We start from the raw sequence: 21300 nt of genomic DNA on the forward strand, positions 1-21300 counted from the left end.
TACAGTCAGTAATTGTAGAACTACAAAGTGCTTCTATATGGTAAGTGGAGCCGATAAAATGGACAGTAAGTGTACAATAGAAACAAGGAGGTGGTTTTAATGTTATGGCTGATCGGTGTTTGACGCTGTTTATAAATAAGAGTGATGTGAAGCCCCGCCCTTTGTGTGACGTAGCGGTTGTAACCGTTAACCAGTCGCTCCTCGCGAGCTGCTCCTCATCAACATGGCGTCTGAGAGCAGCTGGAGCGCAGCGGTGCGCCTCAGCTCGCCTTCACTAACCCGACTCGCTTAAAACCGACGCAGCTCCGCTAAGATTTAGTTAGTCGTTCATGTCGTTTTTTTATTCTGTATATTTTGACCTATAGTTCGGTTCTGGACTTTGTTTTGTAGCGCGAACGTAACGGTTATATTGACAACTTGAAGAAGTCAGTCAGTCACCTGCTAACTGAAGGAACAGCGAGTACTGAAGATTTGTTTACTGTTTCTGTCTGAGGAGAAAAAGACGCCAAGAAAAGCAAGAAAAGCTGCTTCTTCATCGCTTCACTACTTACTTCTTCATGCACAAACAAACCATGTAACTGTTTAATACGTGTTAAAGTGTTTTTCTTATCAACAAGGAGACATGCGTCTAAATATGAGCGAGAATAATTATGCGTTGGAGGAGAGAGACAGAGACAGACTTCCTCCCATCATAAATCCTGTGAGTTACTTTACTGGCTTTCTTACACATTACAGCTCAGCATCTTTACTTACACTTCAACTTTTACCTTATATAATAACTCTGTTCTGTAGAAGTGCTTCAGTTTTACTTTATTTAGTTAATGGAGGTGTGTTTATCCAGGGAAAAGGAGGGTGTGTGAGAGAGTGTGTAATAATTTCATATTCTCATATCACTTCAGTAGGGCTGGGGCGATATGACCAAAAATCTGTATCACGGTATGTTTTTATTGGCTTATTCTACTGTCATAAGTACATAGAATATAAAGGTTTTAATTTCACCATGTATATAATGACGGTTTCGATAACTATTAGGTTTTAATAATTACAGTGGACCCTTGACTTATGAATGTAATTGGTACTGAAGGGCTGTTCTTAAGTCAAAATGTTCGTTAGTTAAACCTATTTTTCCAATAAGAAATAATGTAAATAGAATTAATCCGTGCCAGACCTCCCAAACCCCCCCTTACCCCTAACCTCTCTAATGTCTTGTTATATATACACAAGTTTATTGTCCCTTAAATCTTAAATTATAGAATAGACATTCCTGTAATAAACAATAATAAACAACAATACACAGTAGTGCTGTACATAAACACACACACCACATTTCAGTACAGTACGTGTGCTGTACCATACACCATAATACATTTCCTTCTTTTTATATATAAAATGTATCTACCAGAAACAACAATAACTCTCATAGTTCCCTATTATTTCCTTCTTTATTTCAACAGTGTTGTATTTTGTAGGTGTAATTTCACAAAAGAAAGAATAACTTCTTTCTTCTCTCTCACTCACTGTCCCCGCTGTCTGAGACACAGTGACAGCTGTCAGCTCAGCATCGTAACTTACACTTTAACTTTTACCTTATATAATAACTCTTCTCTAAAAATGCTTCAGTTTTACTTGATATAGTTAATGGAGGTGTGTTTATCCAGGGAAAAGGAGGGTGAGACACATCATCTGCTCCACACTGTCTGGTGTTTTTATTTGTACTTTTTATTAAATTAAATTAAATTAAATTGTAATAATTTCATATTCTCATATCACTCCAGTAGGGCTGGTCAATATGACCAAAAATCTGTATCACGGTATTTATTTTTCCTTAAATCTTAAATGATAGAATACAAATAAACAATAATGAACAACAATACACAGTAGTTCTGTACTGTACATAAACACACACCACATTTCAGTACGGTACGTGTGCTGTACCATACACCATAATACATTTCCTTCTTTTTTTATAAAATGTATCTACCAGAAACAACAATAACTCTCACATTTCTCTATTATTTCCTTCTTTATTTCAGTAGTGTTGTATTTTGTAGGTGTAACTGCACGAAAGAATAACTTCCTTCTTCTCTCCCACTCACTGTCTCCTCTGTCTGATACACAGTGACACCTACTGGCAGGAGTAATTATACAACAACAAATGTAATAGATTTGTTAATTTTCTCACCACTGTGCTTTCTTTGCACCTTATTTGGGGACATTTTAATATTGAATTTTACAAAATATAAAGAAAACACCGAAGAAACACCGTCCGCTGTCTAAATGTTTGCTCACGGTATATATATATATATTAGGGCTGTCGAAGTTAACGCGATAATAACGCATTAACGCATTCTCAATTTAACGCGATTATAAAAAATAGTGCCGTTAACGCAAATTCTAGTTCATGTTGAGACTTGACTGGTAGAACAAACGTTTTAATGTCGGACTTGCCACATAATGTAACCGAGCGTCGTAGTGTCGTAGTAATGCACTTGCATAATAAAGAAGCTGCCAGTCCTCCATTCACGTAACGCTAGGACGGACACTTCAAAATCCTCCTTTTGGAGTGAACTGGTTTCATTTTTGATCAATATTATTTACCATTGGCTCAGGTACATGTCAAAACAAATGCTTTGTATTTCATTGGTTTAACAGCCTCATTTCACTGCTTACAGCGCTACCACTGGCCAATCGGAGAAGGTCTGCCCTCTAAATGCTAGTCTGTGATTGGGTGGTTGAATTTCGCCCGCCCTCTCTGTTTTGTAAACACTCAGCTCTCATGATCAGGAACGCGGTGAAAATGCCAAAAAGTAAACTTTTGAGGCAGCGATGAACGGACCTAAATATGAAAAGACACAACATTTAGTGAGTAAAACAGTCATTTGTTATATAATTCTTGCTTGAATTGGTCAAAAACTCTGTTATATGGGTTCTGGATTCATTCTGTGTGTTGCAGTAGCATGTCCCCCTGTTCCTAATATGATGTCCGGCTTTTTGGGGTGTAATGTCCTCCTTTTTGTTACTATGAATCTGGCCACCCTAGTCTAAACACACTCAGTTCGTGTAGAAACGTCCATTAAACCACTGGATAGTATTACTGCCTAGTATGTGAGTGAATAAAACAGTTTTCTCTTGTCCCAGCAGTTTTTAACATCAGTACATTTAGCATAAAATGTGTTCAGCATTGTAATTGTAACATTTCACTTAAAAATCCTTGTTTTCTATAACATTTACACAGATTTTTTTTTAATGCGATTAATCGCGATTAACTATATGAAATTCTGAGATTAATCGCGATTAAAAATTTTAATCGTTTGACAGCCCTAATATATATATATATATATTAGAGATGGGACAATCGATTGGCTACAAATCGGTATCGGCCGATTTTTAACCAAAATATGTGATCGGCGATATTTCCTAAAAGTAGCCGATCCGATCGTGTGATATATAAAGACCATGTTAAGTTAACAGCTCAGTGGATCGATCCAGACTTTGAGCTACGAAGCACCAACCATCACATCACCATTCATCAACAATCGTACAGAAACCATCGTGAAAGCTCTTCATGACCTAAAATAACATCATTAACGTTGTGCATCATACATACGATGTAATTTTGCTGATTGTAATATTTACTTTAAAAAGATAATTCAACCCGGTCACATCTGAGTCGATTCTATCAGCACGTTATATAAACTCCTGGTTCACTTTGGTAAATCGTAAGCGGTTCTTACTTGTGATGTAGATGAGAACAGAAAACGTTACAGAGCCAATCCGAGGCAAAAGTGTATTCATTACCAAATTCGTTAGTTCAGGATCATCTGCTGAACTTTTAGAAAACTTTTAGCTCCTTAGACGGAACGAGTCTGACGGTCGGTTACAGATCTGTGGTAATAGCAGTTTAATTAAGCTTTTTAATGAAGCTTTTTAATGTAAGAGAGTCACACAAAATGTTCTGTAGTAGCTGGTGTTTATTTAAAACCACGACATTTAATTAATAACAGTAAACACGGAGAGATAACTGAGAAGAGAAACTTACGCTTCACATAAAAACGAATCAACTCATGAATCAATGAATCACTTATAGCGATACTGTGAACAAAGCGTCCCTTTTAAAGGCACACACACACACACACACATGCACATGCGTGCGCGCTGCTCCGGTTTATCTTTACTGTGAGGCTCTTTTTAAGTTTATTTACTGCTATACCCCCCCCCCCCCCCCCCCGCTCGGAATCGGCTATTGGCCGATGTCCCTGAAAGGAGATCGGAATCGGTGCCAAAAACCCCGATCGGTCAATCTCTAATATATATACAGTGTATCACAAAAGTGAGTACACCCCTCACATTTCTGCAGATATTTAAGTATATCTTTTCATGGGACAACACTGACAAAATGACACTTTGACACAATGAAAAGTAGTCTGTGTGCAGCTTATATAACAGTGTAAATTTATTCTTCCCTCAAAATAACTCAATATACAGCCATTAATGTCTAAACCACCGGCAACAAAAGTGAGTACACCCCTAAGAGACTACACCCCTAAATGTCCAAATTGAGCACTGCTTGTCATTTTCCCTCCAAAATGTCATGTGATTTGTTAGTGTTACTAGGTCTCAGGTGTGCATAGGGAGCAGGTGTGTTCAATTTAGTAGTACAGCTCTCACACTCTCTCATACTGGTCACTGAAAGTTCCAACATGGCACCTCATGGCAAAGAACTCTCTGAGGATCTTAAAAGACGAATTGTTGCGCTACATGAAGATGGCCAAGGCTACAAGAAGATTGCCAACACCCTGAAACTGAGCTGCAGCACAGTGGCCAAGATCATCCAGCGTTTTAAAAGAGCAGGGTCCACTCAGAACAGACCTCGCGTCGGTCGTCCAAAGAAGCTGAGTGCACGTGCTCAGCGTCACATCCAACTGCTGTCTTTGAAAGATAGGCGCAGGAGTGCTGTCAGCATTGCTGCAGAGATTGAAAAGGTGGGGGGTCAGCCTGTCAGTGCTCAGACCATACGCCGCACACTACATCAAATTGGTCTGCATGGCTGTCACCCCAGAAGGAAGCCTCTTCTGAAGTCTCTACACAAGAAAGCCCGCAAACAGTTTGCTGAAGACATGTCAACAAAGGACATGGATTACTGGAACCATGTCCTATGGTCTGATGAGACCAAGATTAATTTGTTTGGTTCAGATGGTCTCAAGCATGTGTGGCGGCAATCAGGTGAGGAGTACAAAGATAAGTGTGTCATGCCTACAGTCAAGCATGGTGGTGGGAATGCCATGGTCTGGGGCTGCATGAGTGCAGCAGGTGTTGGGGAGTTACATTTCATTGAGGGACACATGAACTCCAATATGTACTGTGAAATACTGAAGCAGAGCATGATCCCCTCCCTCCGGAAACTGGGTCGCAGGGCAGTGTTCCAGCATGATAATGACCCCAAACACACCTCTAAGACGACCACTGCTTTATTGAAGAGGCTGAGGGTAAAGGTGATGGACTGGCCAAGCATGTCTCCAGACCTAAACCCAATAGAACATCTTTGGGGCATCCTCAAGCGGAAGGTGGAGGAGCGCAAAGTCTCGAATATCCGCCAGCTCCTTGATGTCGTCATGGAGGAGTGGAAAAGCATTCCAGTGGCAACCTGTGAAGCTCTGGTAAACTCCATGCCCAGGAGAGTTAAGGCAGTTCTGGGAAATAATGTTGGCCACACAAAATATTGACACTTCAGGAACTTTCACTTAGGGGTGTACTCACTTTTGTTGCCGGTGGTTTAGACATTAATGGCTGTATATTGAGTTATTTTGAGGGAAGAATAAATTTACACTGTTATATAAGCTGCACACAGACTACTTTTCATTGTGTCAAAGTGTCATTTTGTCAGTGTTGTCCCATGAAAAGATATACTTAAATATCTGCAGAAATGTGAGGGGTGTACTCACTTTTGTGATACACTGTATATATATATAGAGAGAGAGACGCTCGGCGTCAACTTGTTCATGACGTCACGTGTTTCACGTGTGACGTCACGTGTTTTGTGAATTTCGGTTCGTAATCCAAAATTTGTTCGTACGTTAAGTTGAAACAGATCGCTCATAACCCAAAATGTTCGTATGGTAAAACGTTCGTAACTCAAGGGTCTACTGTACAGTATAAGGTTTTAATAACTATTTTATAATTATTGGGCAAGCCGTTGCCTAGTGGTTAAGGTACTTGACTAGTAATCAGAAGTTCAAGCCCCACCACTGTCAGGTTGCTGCTGTTGGGCCCTTGAGCAAGGCCCTTAACCCTCAATTGCTCAGACTGTATACTGTATCTGTAATGTAAGTCGCTTTGGGTAAAGGCATCTGCTAACTGCCGAAAATATAAATGTAAATAATTGATTACTATAAGGTTTGCTTGGCTCCACAAAATGACACACTATATTATAGAATCAGTACGTGTGAAACAGTTGCAATAAATAAAATTTTTATTGTTTATTTAATATTTAAGTATTGTACAATTACCTTTAGCTCCCCCTTTAACAAATAAAATCACGTTTGCAGACTGTACAACGACTACTGGTTTGTTGTAGAAAAGTGGATGACTTTAAATATCTCTGCTTCCAGTTTGCTCTTAACGTTGGTTTAGCAACTGACCTGAAGTAAGACAGACCTGGAATCCAGTGTTTTAATGATTGCTCTGAAAGCTTCTTTCTCGACTGTCTGTAGAGGAATATTATATGATTTGCTGCCTACTGAAGCCTACAGCTGTTGTATTAACTGTGCTACGGTATGGCGGGATTTGAAAAATCCATACGGTATGAGGAATCAAAGATGGTATACCAAATGTACCGTCATACCGCCCAGCCCTACACTCTTGATCTTTAAAACAGTGTTCATTAAATCAAATGTAAAGAAGAAATAACAAAATAATGGAACCATTTATTCAATAAAAGAAAATATTTTTAAAAACGTTCATTACCTCACAAGATTCATTGATTCTCAACAGGTGTGTTAGAAATTGGCGAATCAGCTGTTAGTTGGTTTGCAAGGATAAATAGTCCCATCTGTTTGTGAGGTCTATCAGTATGGCAGAGATGTCAATAGAATCTCTGAGCTCAGTTTTCATACCACAACGCACCAGGGAAAATTTAAAATGATAGCCATAGGTCAGAATGCCCCTAAGCAACAAACTAAAAGGACACCCATTAGAAGGACTGCTGTAACCAGTATTGTCACTTTGACTGTTTTAGAATTTGGTTAGTGTGACTTGAGGGATTGTTTATAGATCAACCACATCTAGTGTGTTACACAAAAAGACCTTTATGTAAAAAACAACGAAAGACTTACGGCTTTGTAAGACTGTCGTGATAATAACATTTTAGGTTGGTATTGTGATCCAGACAATTGTGATGTACAATTCAGTGATCCTACCTATTACCTTGATGTCATATTTTTCTTCTTAATGTCAGTACCTTGTGAATAATATTAGTTTTAAATAGTATGTAACAAATATCATATTAGTACTGTAATAATAAATGTACATTTTTATAGGTGTGAATATAATTCATTTACATTATAACAATTTGCATAAATTACAAATAGTCCAAACTTTGATGGGTGAACTGTGCACATGTGGATCTGCTTGTACCATTTTTACTAAAATGATTTGAGTATTTTGCATCATATACCAGTGTAAAGGTAGAAGTCGGCTTATCCTCTTAAAATAACACTGGGTAGCACTGTCGCTTCACAGCAAGAAGGTCCTGGGTTCGATCTCCAGGTGGGGAGTTCTGGGTCCTTTCTGTGTGGAATTTGCATGTTCTCCCCGTGTCTGCGTGGGTTTCCTCTGGTGCTCCTGTTTCCTCCTACAATCCAAACACATGCAAGTGAGGTGAATTGGAGACACTAAAATTGTCCATGACTGAGTTTGATATAACCTTGTGGACTGATGAATCTTGTGTAATGAGTAACTACCGTGTCTGTCATGAATGTAACCAAAGTGTAAAACATGACATTAAAATCCTGATAAACAAACAAACAAATCTTATAATAACTACACTAATGTTGTCAGGAAAAACTTGAATATATCAACTGCATTTTTTTTATTAGTATGTTCTCTTTATTAACCAACTCGAAAGCTGAACTGCTTTCACAACATCTAACTGTTCTGCAATACTGTGATGTTCACCACATTGCGCTATTTTAATCAATAAAGTTTAAAAACTTGTCGATCTGAAACTCAGTGATGTGTTTTATATTTGGACGGGATGCGGTAAGCTTGTCAAATCTGCATCTCTAGTTTCAGATCATTAAAAAGGGGATTATGTAATGATTGTGACTAATGGCGGTGTAATACCACCCCCGCTGTAAGATGAGGAGGAGGTAGCGTCAGTTTATTGGGATACTTTCCAGTAGCAGAGACTGGCATTCCGGGCAGGATTCATGGAAAACTAATTGTGCCCAGAACAGAGAGTTCTTAAAACCTCCTAAAACTTGCTCATCTCTGGTGAAAAGTTGGTCTGTAATTAGATATAGACTCCAGTGACTTGCTCCATCATACTGTGCGTAATGCATTCATTTACATCCAAAAGGCGTAAAGGTGGCTTAAGGTATTAATAAAGGGGAAGAGAATTACATAAAAACCTTTGTGCTTTTTGCTTTGGGTTTGACTTGAATACATCATAGTCCTGGTCATATCAGTTCAGAACTTAAGCTGTTATAATCCCATTTATGTAAATAAAGGATGTAGGTAAATGGTTTTATAAGACTATATATGTATATAAGACTTCTTTCACATAAGGCACTTGAGCTCAGTTATGTTTCATAACCTGCTATTTTTAAATCCAGTGCTAGACACAATACATCACACATTAAATCATCGGTTTGATGCTAAAACGTATGTTACTGATTAAAGCAGAGGAGTGGAACCATCTGGCCCACACTCAGTTCATTCTGTTCTTTAAGGAAGGATCCAGATCTGCTTCTGATGAAGGCAAATGAGAGAAACCTTGTCTTTTTCCTTTTCTATGTCGTTCTTCATTTGCCTGGAGCGTTGTTTTGTTAGCCTGGACTGATGAATGGTGATGCTGAGATTAGAGGCCTTTGAAACTGATTAAACCACTACTGGTTGTGCAGCCCAGCCTACGCACAGCAGCATTTTCAGGCTTTGAGATTTTACCCAATTGCAATGATCCCTGTTAAAACTTATAGTTCTTACTTTGAGGCACGTACCATTGACGGACTAAATAAAAAACACCCAAAACAATATATTATCTTGTGGCTAATAAAGAAAAGGTCTTCCGTTGCCTTTAGAACAGCCTTAATCTTTCTCTGATTGCTGCCATACCCGTTTTAAATGGTTTGTGGTGGGATGGTGAACCATTCTTCAAAAATAAAATATGATAAATGGAGGCAATTTATAACAGCCTGTGTTCCAGATTTGTCATAATGTTCAACTGTGTCTGGGAAGGTCATGGAGGGAAGCTGGACTCAATCCTGGGGCTTACCTTAATTTAGAAATCAAGAAAGATCAGAAATCAAGACTTGTAGAGTGTTTGCACCATATGGTACACCAGGTCCTGTAATATTGCCACAGATTTGCTGACTTCTTGGACCTAATGATTTTTAGCAGTCTGCCTATATCATTTTGGATCCACCATCACGTAATAGTCAAGAGTAGAATATTTGTTTATTTTACAATAATGTGATTATTTATATTTTAAAATGTCATAATATAATAAATATATTGATAGGCACAGGTGGTGACTATTAGTATTTGTTTTTTTATTAATTGCACTTTTTAATCATTTAAGAAGAGTTCTGCAGTGCTTTGGTTTTGCAAGTGGATTTCTGCCCATTCTTGCTTGATATGAGACTTCAGCTGGTCAGCAGTCACTGGTCACTGTTGTCCACTGATTCACCTTTTCATGATGCATAAAACATTGTCTATAGGAGACAGATCTGTACTTCGGGCAGGCCAGTCAAGCACACACACTGTGTTTAAAAGCTTTTGTTTTTGCATGTACAGAGTAAGGGATGGATGACATTGTCTTGCTGAAATGAGCACAGACTTCTCAGTAAAAAAGGTTGCTTTGATGGCAGAATAAGACTTTTTAAATTCCAAAATTTGTGTCCACAGTTTGGCTTATTTTGTAACTATTGTAGCTGATGCATGCAGTTTATTGGCAACACAATATAGCAACATAGTGTAATTGTTTTATTTATGTTTTCCCTTCATATGGAGTGTTTTTGTCATTAAGCAGTTGTATAAGTTTGTCTGAATTGTTGATTGCTGTGCATCTTGTTCCCCTGACAGAGTTTGGATCGTGGACCAAAGCTTCCCTTCTCCAGCTACGGGAGCTTCATATCCACCCTGAACCACAAGAGAGAGACGGGAAACCTCTCCACCACACAGCTCCTTTTACCTGCAGTCCGACAAGGTTAGCCCACCTGACACCGCTTCCGTTCATAGATCCAAGAGTTACATTCTGCTTATGCATTAACAACAGTCTATGAAGAAGCACTTTTTTTTAGGCTTCTTCCACTCATGCCGAAAGCTTAGAGAGCTTGTTGAGTCTTTGCTTTGATAGCGTGTGCATTATGCATGTTAAAGACACGATGGAAAGGTTCAGCCTGAGTCTTAAATGACGTGCATGAGTCATTTTAAGGTAAAGCTTAGACAAAAGCTTAGACAAATCCTAATTGCATTTCAAAGTGCTATTTTGAGCTGCTATGAATTAATAAGCACTTCTGTACTTCAGCTGTATTCTGTTATGTATTCTCAAGATCAGAGATACTGTGAGAGTTGAGATAAGGAGCTTGTGAAGTTGATTATTGATGCAACTGCAAAGACTGAAGGCTGAGGTGGCCTATATGTAAGGTTCAATATTTCACTTTTTTTTTTTTTTAAAGCAGAGCTTTTGGTTTGCCAACAGGTGCTCCTCATAGCATCTAGACAAACTGTTGGTGTCCAAAGTGATTCACATGTCTTTAATGGCCAAACTAGCGAGAGAAACAAGTGCAGGTCTGCCGTCTGTAATCTGTTCTCACTTAATCATAGGCTGCGTCGGGAATCGCATACTTCCATACTCAATAGTACGCGGAATGAGGACGCGAGAGCGGTTAGTATGTCCGAATACATAGTATACACAAAGAGGTACGCGAGAAGTACCCGGATGACCTACTTATTGGGCAGCCATGTTTGAGTACGCAAGCGATGCACACTTGCGGTCCGTTAATGTATCCCATAATGCAACTGGAGCTGCGTATGCGTTCGAAGCGTAATAAGAAACAAGAAAGATAGCGGTCCTCTGTTTACAAGTGTAAGTAAGATAAATAAAATAAAACATTTTAAAGACGAATTAATAACAAAAACACGATAAATATCCAAAAGTTTGGCGAGTGGGGTTTGTAATGAGTCTGTAACTATGGTGATATTACGTCATCACGTCCCACGTCATCACTTGACGTTGGAAAGATGGCGGATGTAGTGCGTAGCGGTGTTGTGTGCATACTGCATACTTCTGTACTGGAAGTATGTACTTTTTTACCGGCAGAGTAGTGCATACTTCCTCCAATCTAGTACGTACTCTCTGAGTATGCGATTCCGGACGCAGCTATAGTCTTTGACCAGAAGTGGACTGGTGGCTGAAGAGGGAGTGAAGATGGCACTTAGTTTAATAGTTGATACAAATGTTTGCTCTTTTTAGGGCTTTTTGTCTCAACTATTTTTTTAAATAATGGTTTTTATATTTGTGTTCAGCTTTGTATACTGAGACAAAACCGGGACATCTGTAGCTTTTGCTCATAACTTTGGCTCATAATGTTGAACAGTTTTCAATATTCTTTCACTGTTGGAGACAACAAAGAAGTCATTTTACTTTGAATTTCCACCATACAGCAGCAGATGACAATATTGTAACACAAGATAAAATTATTTTTACCACCAAGGACAGAATTTTAATGAAGAACTTTTATCTGATTAAAGGTTCTAAACTGTCTGAGGTGAATTTCTAGAGAAAACTACAAAAATTCTGCATAAGATCTGTGAAACTGTCAGCTACAAAAGACGAAAGCCAAACGGTTGACCGAAAAGCGCACATAGCAATAACATTGTAGCTCAAGTTGAAGAACTGGTGCTCAGCCAAGAGGACAAACCTCAGACCCATCGGTCAAATTTCTAGGAAAACTGGATCTTACCAATCATCATTCTGAATTATTCATCATGATCTGTCGCTGTAACAGTGAAATCATTTAGAAAATTGATCAACATTTGCAAAGGTTATGAATAAAGATAGGGTTAGGAGGTCCCTTTTTTTGACTCAGTGTATTATACACTTTTTTGCAACAATTAGATCCGGCTGCCCAATTAAATACATGTAGTACCAGCCAGGATTTTTCATCTTTTGGTGTGTCGCGCTTTCATTTCACTGACGACCTGCACCACTGCTAGCGCAGGGATTACTGAACTCCAAGCTGCTGCTGCATTCTGTTGAAACTGTTCAAGCTCAGTGAATAGAAACTTTTGTAACTTTTGTAGTTGTACTCAGCATAGTGCAGAACTTAAATCATAAAATTGTAAAAAGAATTGAGGGTCAGCTGATCTCTGCTGAAATAAAAATAGAATCATATTATAATGAAACAGCTGGAGCCTAGTGGTTAAGGTACTGGTCCAGTTATCAGAAGGTTGCCGGTTCAAGCCTTACCACTGCCAGGTTGCCACTGTTGGGCCCTTGAGCAAGGCCCCTAACCCTCAATTGCTTAGACAATATACTGTCACAAGTGTAAGTCGCTTTGGATGAAAAGTGTCTGCTAATGCCAAGTTCACACTACACAATTTTTGGCCAGATTTCGCTCGGCGACTGGTCGGCGCTAGATTTGCCGGCTCGGGAGCAACTCGGCGTTCGCTCGGCGAGCAAAACTCGGCTCTCAGTCGCTATGTGTGAACTATCCAACAACTCCATCCGACCGGCTCGCCGAGCGCTCGGCGACCGGATTGAGATTTCTAGCACGTCAGATATCTGATCTCAGTTGCACGTCTGGCAATGAGTGCTGTGTCGAACAGCCAATGAGAACGCAAGATACGGTGTGAGGGGAAACGCAGGAGAGGAGTGTAAACAGGTGGGAGAGGGGGATAATATAGTTTATATCAGAATACACCGGCACACACATGTTTTACAGTATTTCTGACTTGATCGTTCTCTACAAAACACCAACGTTGCATTGCAAAAATATTAATTAACCTCCAACTCACTATAGAACAATCCATGCTGATCACGTAGCCAAATCCACTCAGATTCATTTATTTTTCCTACTTGTTTTACGCTGCACATCAGCGCACAAACACTTTGATCACTCGCTACTTGTTGACGTGCATTTTTTTACGTAGTATCATTAAACCCCTCGTCACTTCTTGCGTTTGTTTTCGTGACAAAACGTAGTTTGGGAGACCAGAGAAGCTCGCTTGTGATTCCAGTTGGTGATAGATTGTGTAGTGTGAAACCCCCTATCGCCGATCAGTCGTGTAGTGTGAAATATACACCGACTGAAAGACTCCCGAGTGCAAAAGATTCAGTCGTGTAGTGTGAACTGTACAGTGACCCGACAAATCATACCTGGCATAAATGTCAAAAATGTAAATGAAACGTATAGTAACCATAGCTTGAACCTGCTGGAGGTACTGATGACTTGCTTCAAGTTTCTTCAGGGTTTATTTGTTATTTTCTGTAACATGGCAGCTGTAGCCACACACCTGCAAGAATTAAAATGAACCCAATATGCAGGATGCCGAAAGGTAGAACAATACTGTGGCTAAAAAGCCAAAAACCAAAAGGGTGCCTGGAAATTTTTGAAAAGCTGAGGACAAAACAGAAACAAACTAAGTAACAAATGAACACAGAAACATTCACCGCCTGCAGAAAGTGGATAGAAAAGGGCAGTGCAGAATATGGCAAGCTGCTCAGAGCACCTGGTACAACCTAGTTTTTAGAAAAAAAGGGAACCAAAGAACAAACCAGTAATGGCAATGCATGAACAGCACACCTCCCCACCAATTGGTGCAGCCTGCACCCAGCTTGGGTCCAAATGTGGGGCTTGCTCCAAAAAAGGGCCATCACATTTCTGTTAATAGATTCAAGAGTTACATTCTGCTTATGCACAACAGTCTATGAAGAAGCACTTTTTTCTTTAAGCTCCATCCACTTGTACTGAAAGCTTAAGAGCTTGTTAAGTCTTTGCTTTGATAGCGTGTGTATTATGCATGTTAAAGACGTGTTAAAGACGTCTTAATGATGTGCACGAGCAATTTTAAGATAAAGCTTAGACAAAAAAATCAGACAAAAGAACATGAATCTTAATTGCATTTCAAAGTGCTCTTTTAGCTGCTATGAATTAATGAACACTTCCGTTACTTCAGCTGTATTTATTTTGTCTTAAGATCAGAGATGCTGTGGGAATTGAGCTAAGGAGCTTGTGAAGTTGATTATTGAAGCTACTGCAGGGACTGAGGGCTGAGGTGGCCTATATGTATATGAAGGTCCAATATTTTACTTATTTTTATGGGATGACCGAGCAGTTTTCCCCAACAGAGGAGCCAAGTCAGTGAAAAACGCGCAATATCGTGATATTTAGAAACACTCCCACCTAAAGCGAAATAACACTCAGCGAGACTGAGTTGACTGTTAATTAAAAGGGGCCGACAAGTCAGTCATCTGCGCCTCTATGCCCCTTCTGCAGGCCATATTTGCAGAAGGCAGAGGAAAATGATTTTGTAACCGAGCCACACTGCCACTCTGTATGGCAGGTGGATTTGTTACATTTACACTGCCAGCTTCATAGCTCATTTCGGCTTCATACCAGTTTCATAGCTCGTTAATGACATCGGCTGTGTTTGTGTTGATATTTTCTCCAATCTGACTGAATTTATTGCAAATTTAGATGACAGCTGTGGTGTTTTAATGTTCAATCTATTCAACAATCAATCTCATTCAAAATGATGTGCATGTATAGAGTACCACTTAAAGTCCACGTTACCACGACGACGAGCATCATGTGAGTCCAGTCAGAGTAAGATGAGGCGCAGGACGTTACTTGAGTTTTTAGTCTGTGTGTTTTTGTAATTGCTTTAAATGTTGGCAGGCTCAGTGAAATGTTCTTCACTGATTACACACGAGGGCAAGAGTTAAGAGGATCTGTTGTTAATTTGCTCTACAGTCCCCTGCTTGTCTCAACAACTCACTATTGCAGCTTTACCTTTCTTTGTGGAGTTTGCATGTTTTCCCACAGTCCACAGATGTGTAAATAATGCCTGGTTCACACTACACGATTTTTGCCCAGATTTTCGCTCGCCGACTGGTCGGTGCTAGATTTGCCGGCTCAGGAGCAACTCGGTGTTCGCTCGGCGATCGAAACTCGGCTCTCAATCGCTATGTGTGAACTACTCAACAACTCGATCCGAGCGGCTCGGGGTCCGAAGAGAGTTATTCAGCTTGTCGAATTTCTGGATCGGAGTTGCCCGACTGTCAATAAGTGCTGTGTCGAACACATGTACAGTGTATCACAAAAGTGAGTACACCCCTCACATTTCTGCAAATATTTCATTATATCTTTTCATGGGACAACACTATAGACATGAAACTTGGATATAACTTAGAGTAGTCAGTGTACAGCTTGTATAGCAGTGTAGATTTACTGTCTTCTGAAAATAACTCAACACACAGCCATTAATGTCTAAATAGCTGGCAACATAAGTGAGTACACCCCACAGTGAACATGTCCAAATTGTGCCCAAATGTGTCGTTGTCCCTCCCTGGTGTCATGTGTCAAGGTCCCAGGTGTAAATGGGGAGCAGGGCTGTTAAATTTGGTGTTTTGGGTACAATTCTCTCATACTGGCCACTGGATATTCAACATGGCACCTCATGGCAAAGAACTCTCTGAGGATGTGAGAAATAGAATTGTTGCTCTCCACAAAGATGGCCTGGGCTATAAGAAGATTGCTAACACCCTGAAACTGAGCTACAGCATGGTGGCCAAGGTCATACAGCGGTTTTCCAGGACAGGTTCCACTCGGAACAGGCTTCGCCAGGGTCGACCAAAGAAGTTGAGTCCACGTGTTCGGCGTCATACCCAGAGGTTGGCTTTAAAAAATAGACACATGAGTGCTGCCAGCATTGCTGCAGAGGTTGAAGACGTGGGAGGTCAGCCTGTCAGTGCTCAGACCATACGCCGCACACTGCATCAACTCGGTCTGCATGGTCGTCATCCCAAAAGGAAGCTGACGCACAAGAAAGCCCACAAACAGTTTGCTGAAGACAAGCAGTCCAAGAACATTGATTACTGGAATGCCCTGTGGTCTGACGAGACCAAGATAAACTTGTTTGGCTCAGATGGTGTCCAGCATGTGTGGCGGCGCCCTGGTGAGAAGTACCAAGACAACTGTATCTTGCCTACAGTCAAGCATGGTGGTGGTAGCATCATGGTCTTGGGCTGCATGAGTGTTGCTGGCACTGGGGAGCTGCAGTTCATTGAGGGAAACATGAATTCCAACATGTACTGTGACATTCTGAAACAGAGCATGATCCCCTCCCTTCGAAAACTGGGCCTCATGGCAGTTTTCCAACAGGATAACGACCCCAAACACAACCTCCAAGATGACAACTGCCTTGCTGAGGAAGCCGAAGGTAAAGGTGATGGACTAAACCCAATTGAGCACCTGTGGCGCATCCTCAAGTGGAAGGTGGAGGAGTTCAAGGTGTCTAACATCCACCAGCTCCGTGATGTCATCATGGAGGAGTGGAAGAGGATTCCAGTAGCAACCTGTGCAGCTCTGGTGAATTCCATGCCCAGGAGGGTTAAGGCAGTGCTGGATAATAATGGTGGTCACACAAAATATTGACACTTTGGGCACAATTTGGACATGTTCACTGTGGGGTGTACTCACTTATGTTGCCAGCTATTTAGACATTAATGGCTGTGTGTTGAGTTATTTTCAGAAGACAGTAAATCTACACTGCTATACAAGCTGTACACTGACTACTCTAAGTTATATCCAAGTTTTATTTCTGTAGTGTTGTCCCATGAAAAGATATAATAAAATATTTGCAGAAATGTGAGGGGTGTACTCACTTATGTGATACACTGTATCTGTACTTTATGCCTGTTTGTTTTTGTCTGCAGTGAGAGATCTTCCCCCGATTTGTCCAGATGTGAGACAGAAGCAGCGAATCTCCATTGATGTATTGCCACCAGAAGTTAAAGCTCGTTTTATCTCAGACCCAGTCATTCCTATCCGGACCAAAACCTCCAAAGAGTTTCAGTATGAGCTTTCAGTCTACACAGCTTTCTCATTTTCAGACCATTATTTACATGTTTAAACCTCAGTTAACAGTGTTTGTTTATCTGTATTCAGAGAAGACGTTGAAAGGGCAACTCTCTCAGGTGATTGGAGGCTGGTCCATGATTTCTACTTGACCACGTTCAGCTCCTTCTTGGAACTCAATGCTGCCTTTAAGGTGGGTTTGGTCCTGGTGGATATGTGGTGAAACCCACTAAGAATGTAATGTTATTTAGTCAGCGACAAAGCAGTTGCTAAGAACCTTATTTAAAAACTGATTTTAATAGTTTTAATGGAAAGAAATATCAATCTCCTGTTAAAAACGTTCACTTATTGAATATTTATACTGATTATCTATGAGTTTACTTAAATTATTAGATCCACTGAAAGACTGCTTTGTTTAAACAGGATTTAATGTGTTATGTCATAATTTAGTCCATTATGTGCTTTCTGAATTGCGCTGCTGTTTTTTTCTTTGTAAATGAGAGCTGCTGGAACGTGTACCCATGTGAAACAGTAACAGTGAGTCTGGGAAAAGGGGAAAAACCAAATTGTTACTTTTAGGGCTCAGTATGAATGAATGAGCTCATTCAGAGTAACAGAAACCACCTGTGTATGGTTTCTATAGAAAGTGCTGATCTTGTTAGAGGTGACCTTCGGGACATACGTTTAATTATTTCTTCTTTTATCTGCTCCTGTATTTAGTGGTTTTCACAGTGGATCAATTTGGTTCACATACTTGATTTGACACAGTTTTTATCCCAGATGCTCTCAGATACCCAGCCGCCATAGTTCCTCCTTCTCACCCTCTCAATGAGGAACTATGGTGGCTGGTCAGTTCTTCCACCAAAGAGCAAGACGGAGCGCTTCAGACGTTCTTTCGTGCCAACTGCCATCAGACTGCATAACAATAGCAGAATACACAAAAGGCTGTCCTTACACTGACAACCCCCCCCCCTTTTTTTTCCCAGCACTGGACTTAACATTTCATTCTTCACACATATGTATATATTTACATATAGAATATATAGTGTTTTATCATATGGTTGTAATTGTCATACTGCTGTATAATAGTAATTGCATTTCATTGTGTATATTTTTTTCAATAAAGGAATCTTATCTTTCGGATGCAACCTTTCTTATTGAATTTGAGCTTTTTTTACCAGCACTGAGAGTTTGGCCACCAATCCTTCTCCCTCAGATATACCCAGTCATGCCTGTGTAGATGCCTGACTGGCAGATTTGAACCCCGATATCTCAGCTGTAGTGGGTTAGCATGTTTTACTGCTGTGTCAAAGTTTAGTAAATCTTATAATCTTATAGAAGGCATTTGAAGCTAAAGCAACTTTGTGTTTAGAGGCTGATCCTGATCTTTTTTCTTGAAACTCAGAAAGAAGCAAATGCTCCATTCAACACTATTGAAGACTCAGGAATAAACACCAAGTTTGTCAATGCTGTCTATGACGCTCTACTTCACACGGTACGTCTAAAAATCTGAGTAAAGAGAACTGCTAACACAACGAGCTATTGCGTGTTTTTATTAGAATTGTGTAGGTTTTTGTTTCCTTAAGAATGTGGATCTGTAATTTCAAACGTTATGAATCCGCAGCCCCCCGACACGCAGAAATCAGTCCTGAAGGGAATCATTAATAGTTTATTAAGAGAATGGAAGGGGTAAGTGCTGTTTTGTTTTTACGCTTTAAACATTTAATAGCGAACAAGCAAGCTGCTGAGTGCTGTGTTGAAACAGAAAAGTTTTCAGCTAAAACTTTGTGTTTTAGGCCACGAACAAAAGACGACCTGAGGGCATATTTAATACTTGTGCAGGTGAGACATTTATGTTGGTTTTTCTATAATAGCTGTGATTTCCTGTCAGTACTTTTTTCTGCACACACATGTAGAAATTCATGTGAAGCACAAGCAAAGCTAATCTGGTCTACATTCAGTCTTAGTGTCGGTGCCCACGTCGTAGTCTGAGGCAGGGCAGGAAACAGTTAATCTCCTCCCTCACCACATGGCCCATTGACTCCAGCCATAGCTGCAGTCAGACCTACGCAGCAGCCCGACTGCAGATATAATGTGAGCTCAGTGTTTACTTCACACATGACCAGCATGGGCTAGATTGTCCAAATAAGGCCAGCGCCATCGGTTTGATGTCTGGGAACGACTGGCAATAGACGGGGAATAAAGAGACACGCATAAAACGCAAAACTATAAAACCGGGTTATGTAATTAGTCTGGTTTTGAAATAAAAAAATATATATTCAGTCACACAAGGTTTCTGAGTTTCTGATGATGAATATCAGAGCCGAGGTTAAAGCTTTCATCAAATTCAAAGTGGATTGTTATCAATAAAAAGATGCTAACAGTAAAATGTCCTTGTTAACACTGATAGAACTTTAATAAAAGCATTACAATATGAACTAAAACTATTCATTTGAACAAACATTTAATAAAAACATAATAAAATTACTAAGAGAACACTTGGAAGGTTTTGTGTTTTTATTAAGGATAGAAGCTCCTGTAGAAATGGCATCCTTTAATGTCAAAATTTAAAATCACAAACACAAAGTCTGTTATGGATTGTTTGTGTACTTTATGTACCTTTTAATTTTATGTCACAGGCTTACAATAGTCAGCATTTACATTAATACAACCGCTAATATTGAAACTCAAAAATAGAATTAAATGCCTTAATTTGTTGTATATACATATACAGGTGTACAGTACAATGAAATCCCTTATCAACATATTCCAGCTTGTTCGGAAGCTTGGGTCAGAGCGTTGGGGGACAGCCATTGTACAGTCCACCTGGAGCTGACAGGGTTAAGGGCCTTGCTCAGAAGCTTAAAAGTGGCTGCATGGCAGACCCAGAATTTAAACCCACAACCTTCCAATTAAAAGCCCAAAGCTCTACCCACTAAGCCACTACTGTAAACTATTGATTTTCTGAAGAGAAAAATAAAACAAATTACTCGTAGCAGTATATGTATACTATATTAAATTCCTGAGCTTTTTGGTCCAGATTCTGTAAGTCAAGCGCAGGATTTTTCTTTGTTGTCCTGATAAGATTGCTAAGGTCTCTGGAAAAATGTTGGGCTTTCCTCCACGGTTCATCTTCTGACTCAGCTCATCTCCTCCACTTTGTAACAGCTCCTTAGTTTTCACCATGGTTACAACACACCTTAAACACTTGAATCTCTGGGTGGTGTTTAAATAACACAGCACAGCTGAAGCAAATTAAGGGTCGAGTCCCAGTGGTTTAATCACGATGTAACCCAACTTATGTAAGCTCATATGTAAGCTCATACAGCCTAGCAGTAGGTTTTAAGATCAGCACAATTATGTAGGGGTTGAATAATTGTTACATGGAAGTATTATCAAAATATCCTGCTTATGCAAAAGCAGAAGAGTTTAGAGTAAATATTTAGTTTTTTGATGGTTAAATATTTCTAATTGCAACTATATATGCAAACTATAGTGAATGGGGAATGTAAAGACCAAACACTAAGATACCAACCCTTTCTTATATAACGAAATGTTAATTTCTAATGAGCCAAAACATTAGGACCACTTGCCTAATAAACTGTCAAAACAGCTCTGATACACCCAGGTACCAATACATATTTAGAATACCGTTTTTTTTTTTAAACAAAAACACACATGAGAAGTGACGAGAAGTTTAATGATACCACGTCCAAAAATGCACGTCAACAAGTAGCGAGAGATCAAAGTGTTTGTGCGCTGACGTGATGAAATCAAGGAGGAAAAATAAATGAATCTGAGTGGATTTGGCAACACGAACAGCACGGATTGTTCTGTAGTGAGTTGGAGGTTAATAAATATTTTTGCAGTGTTGGTGTTTTGTAGAGAACGATCAGGTCAGAAATACTGTAAAACATGTGTGTGCTGATGTATTCTGATAAACTATATTATCCCCCTGTCCCACCTGTTTACACTCCTCACCTGCGTTTCCCCTCACACC

The 21300-nt window shown here is 39.8% G+C and overlaps 1 protein-coding gene across 4 annotated transcripts in view; it reads left to right on the forward strand.

The window, feature by feature from the left end:
* Positions 1–245: 245 nt before the first annotated feature.
* hectd2 (HECT domain containing 2) overlaps positions 246–21300 on the forward strand; it is a 385857-nt gene continuing 364802 nt past the window's right edge. For all 4 annotated transcript variants that reach the window (XR_010013858.1, XR_010013857.1, XM_063003196.1 and 1 more), the window contains exons 1-7: positions 246–700; positions 10300–10423; positions 17159–17297; positions 17391–17493; positions 18706–18795; positions 18925–18989; positions 19097–19142. Coding sequence is in view for 2 of the 4 variants with exons in the window: in XM_063003196.1 (XP_062859266.1) it covers positions 623–700; positions 10300–10423; positions 17159–17297; positions 17391–17493; positions 18706–18795; positions 18925–18989; positions 19097–19142 (645 nt within the window). In the remaining 2 variants the exon portion in view is untranslated. The remainder of the gene's footprint in view (positions 701–10299; positions 10424–17158; positions 17298–17390; positions 17494–18705; positions 18796–18924; positions 18990–19096; positions 19143–21300) is intronic.

Source organism: Trichomycterus rosablanca, chromosome 10 (genome assembly GCF_030014385.1).
Source record: "Trichomycterus rosablanca isolate fTriRos1 chromosome 10, fTriRos1.hap1, whole genome shotgun sequence".
NCBI classification, from domain to species: domain Eukaryota; kingdom Metazoa; phylum Chordata; class Actinopteri; order Siluriformes; family Trichomycteridae; genus Trichomycterus; species Trichomycterus rosablanca.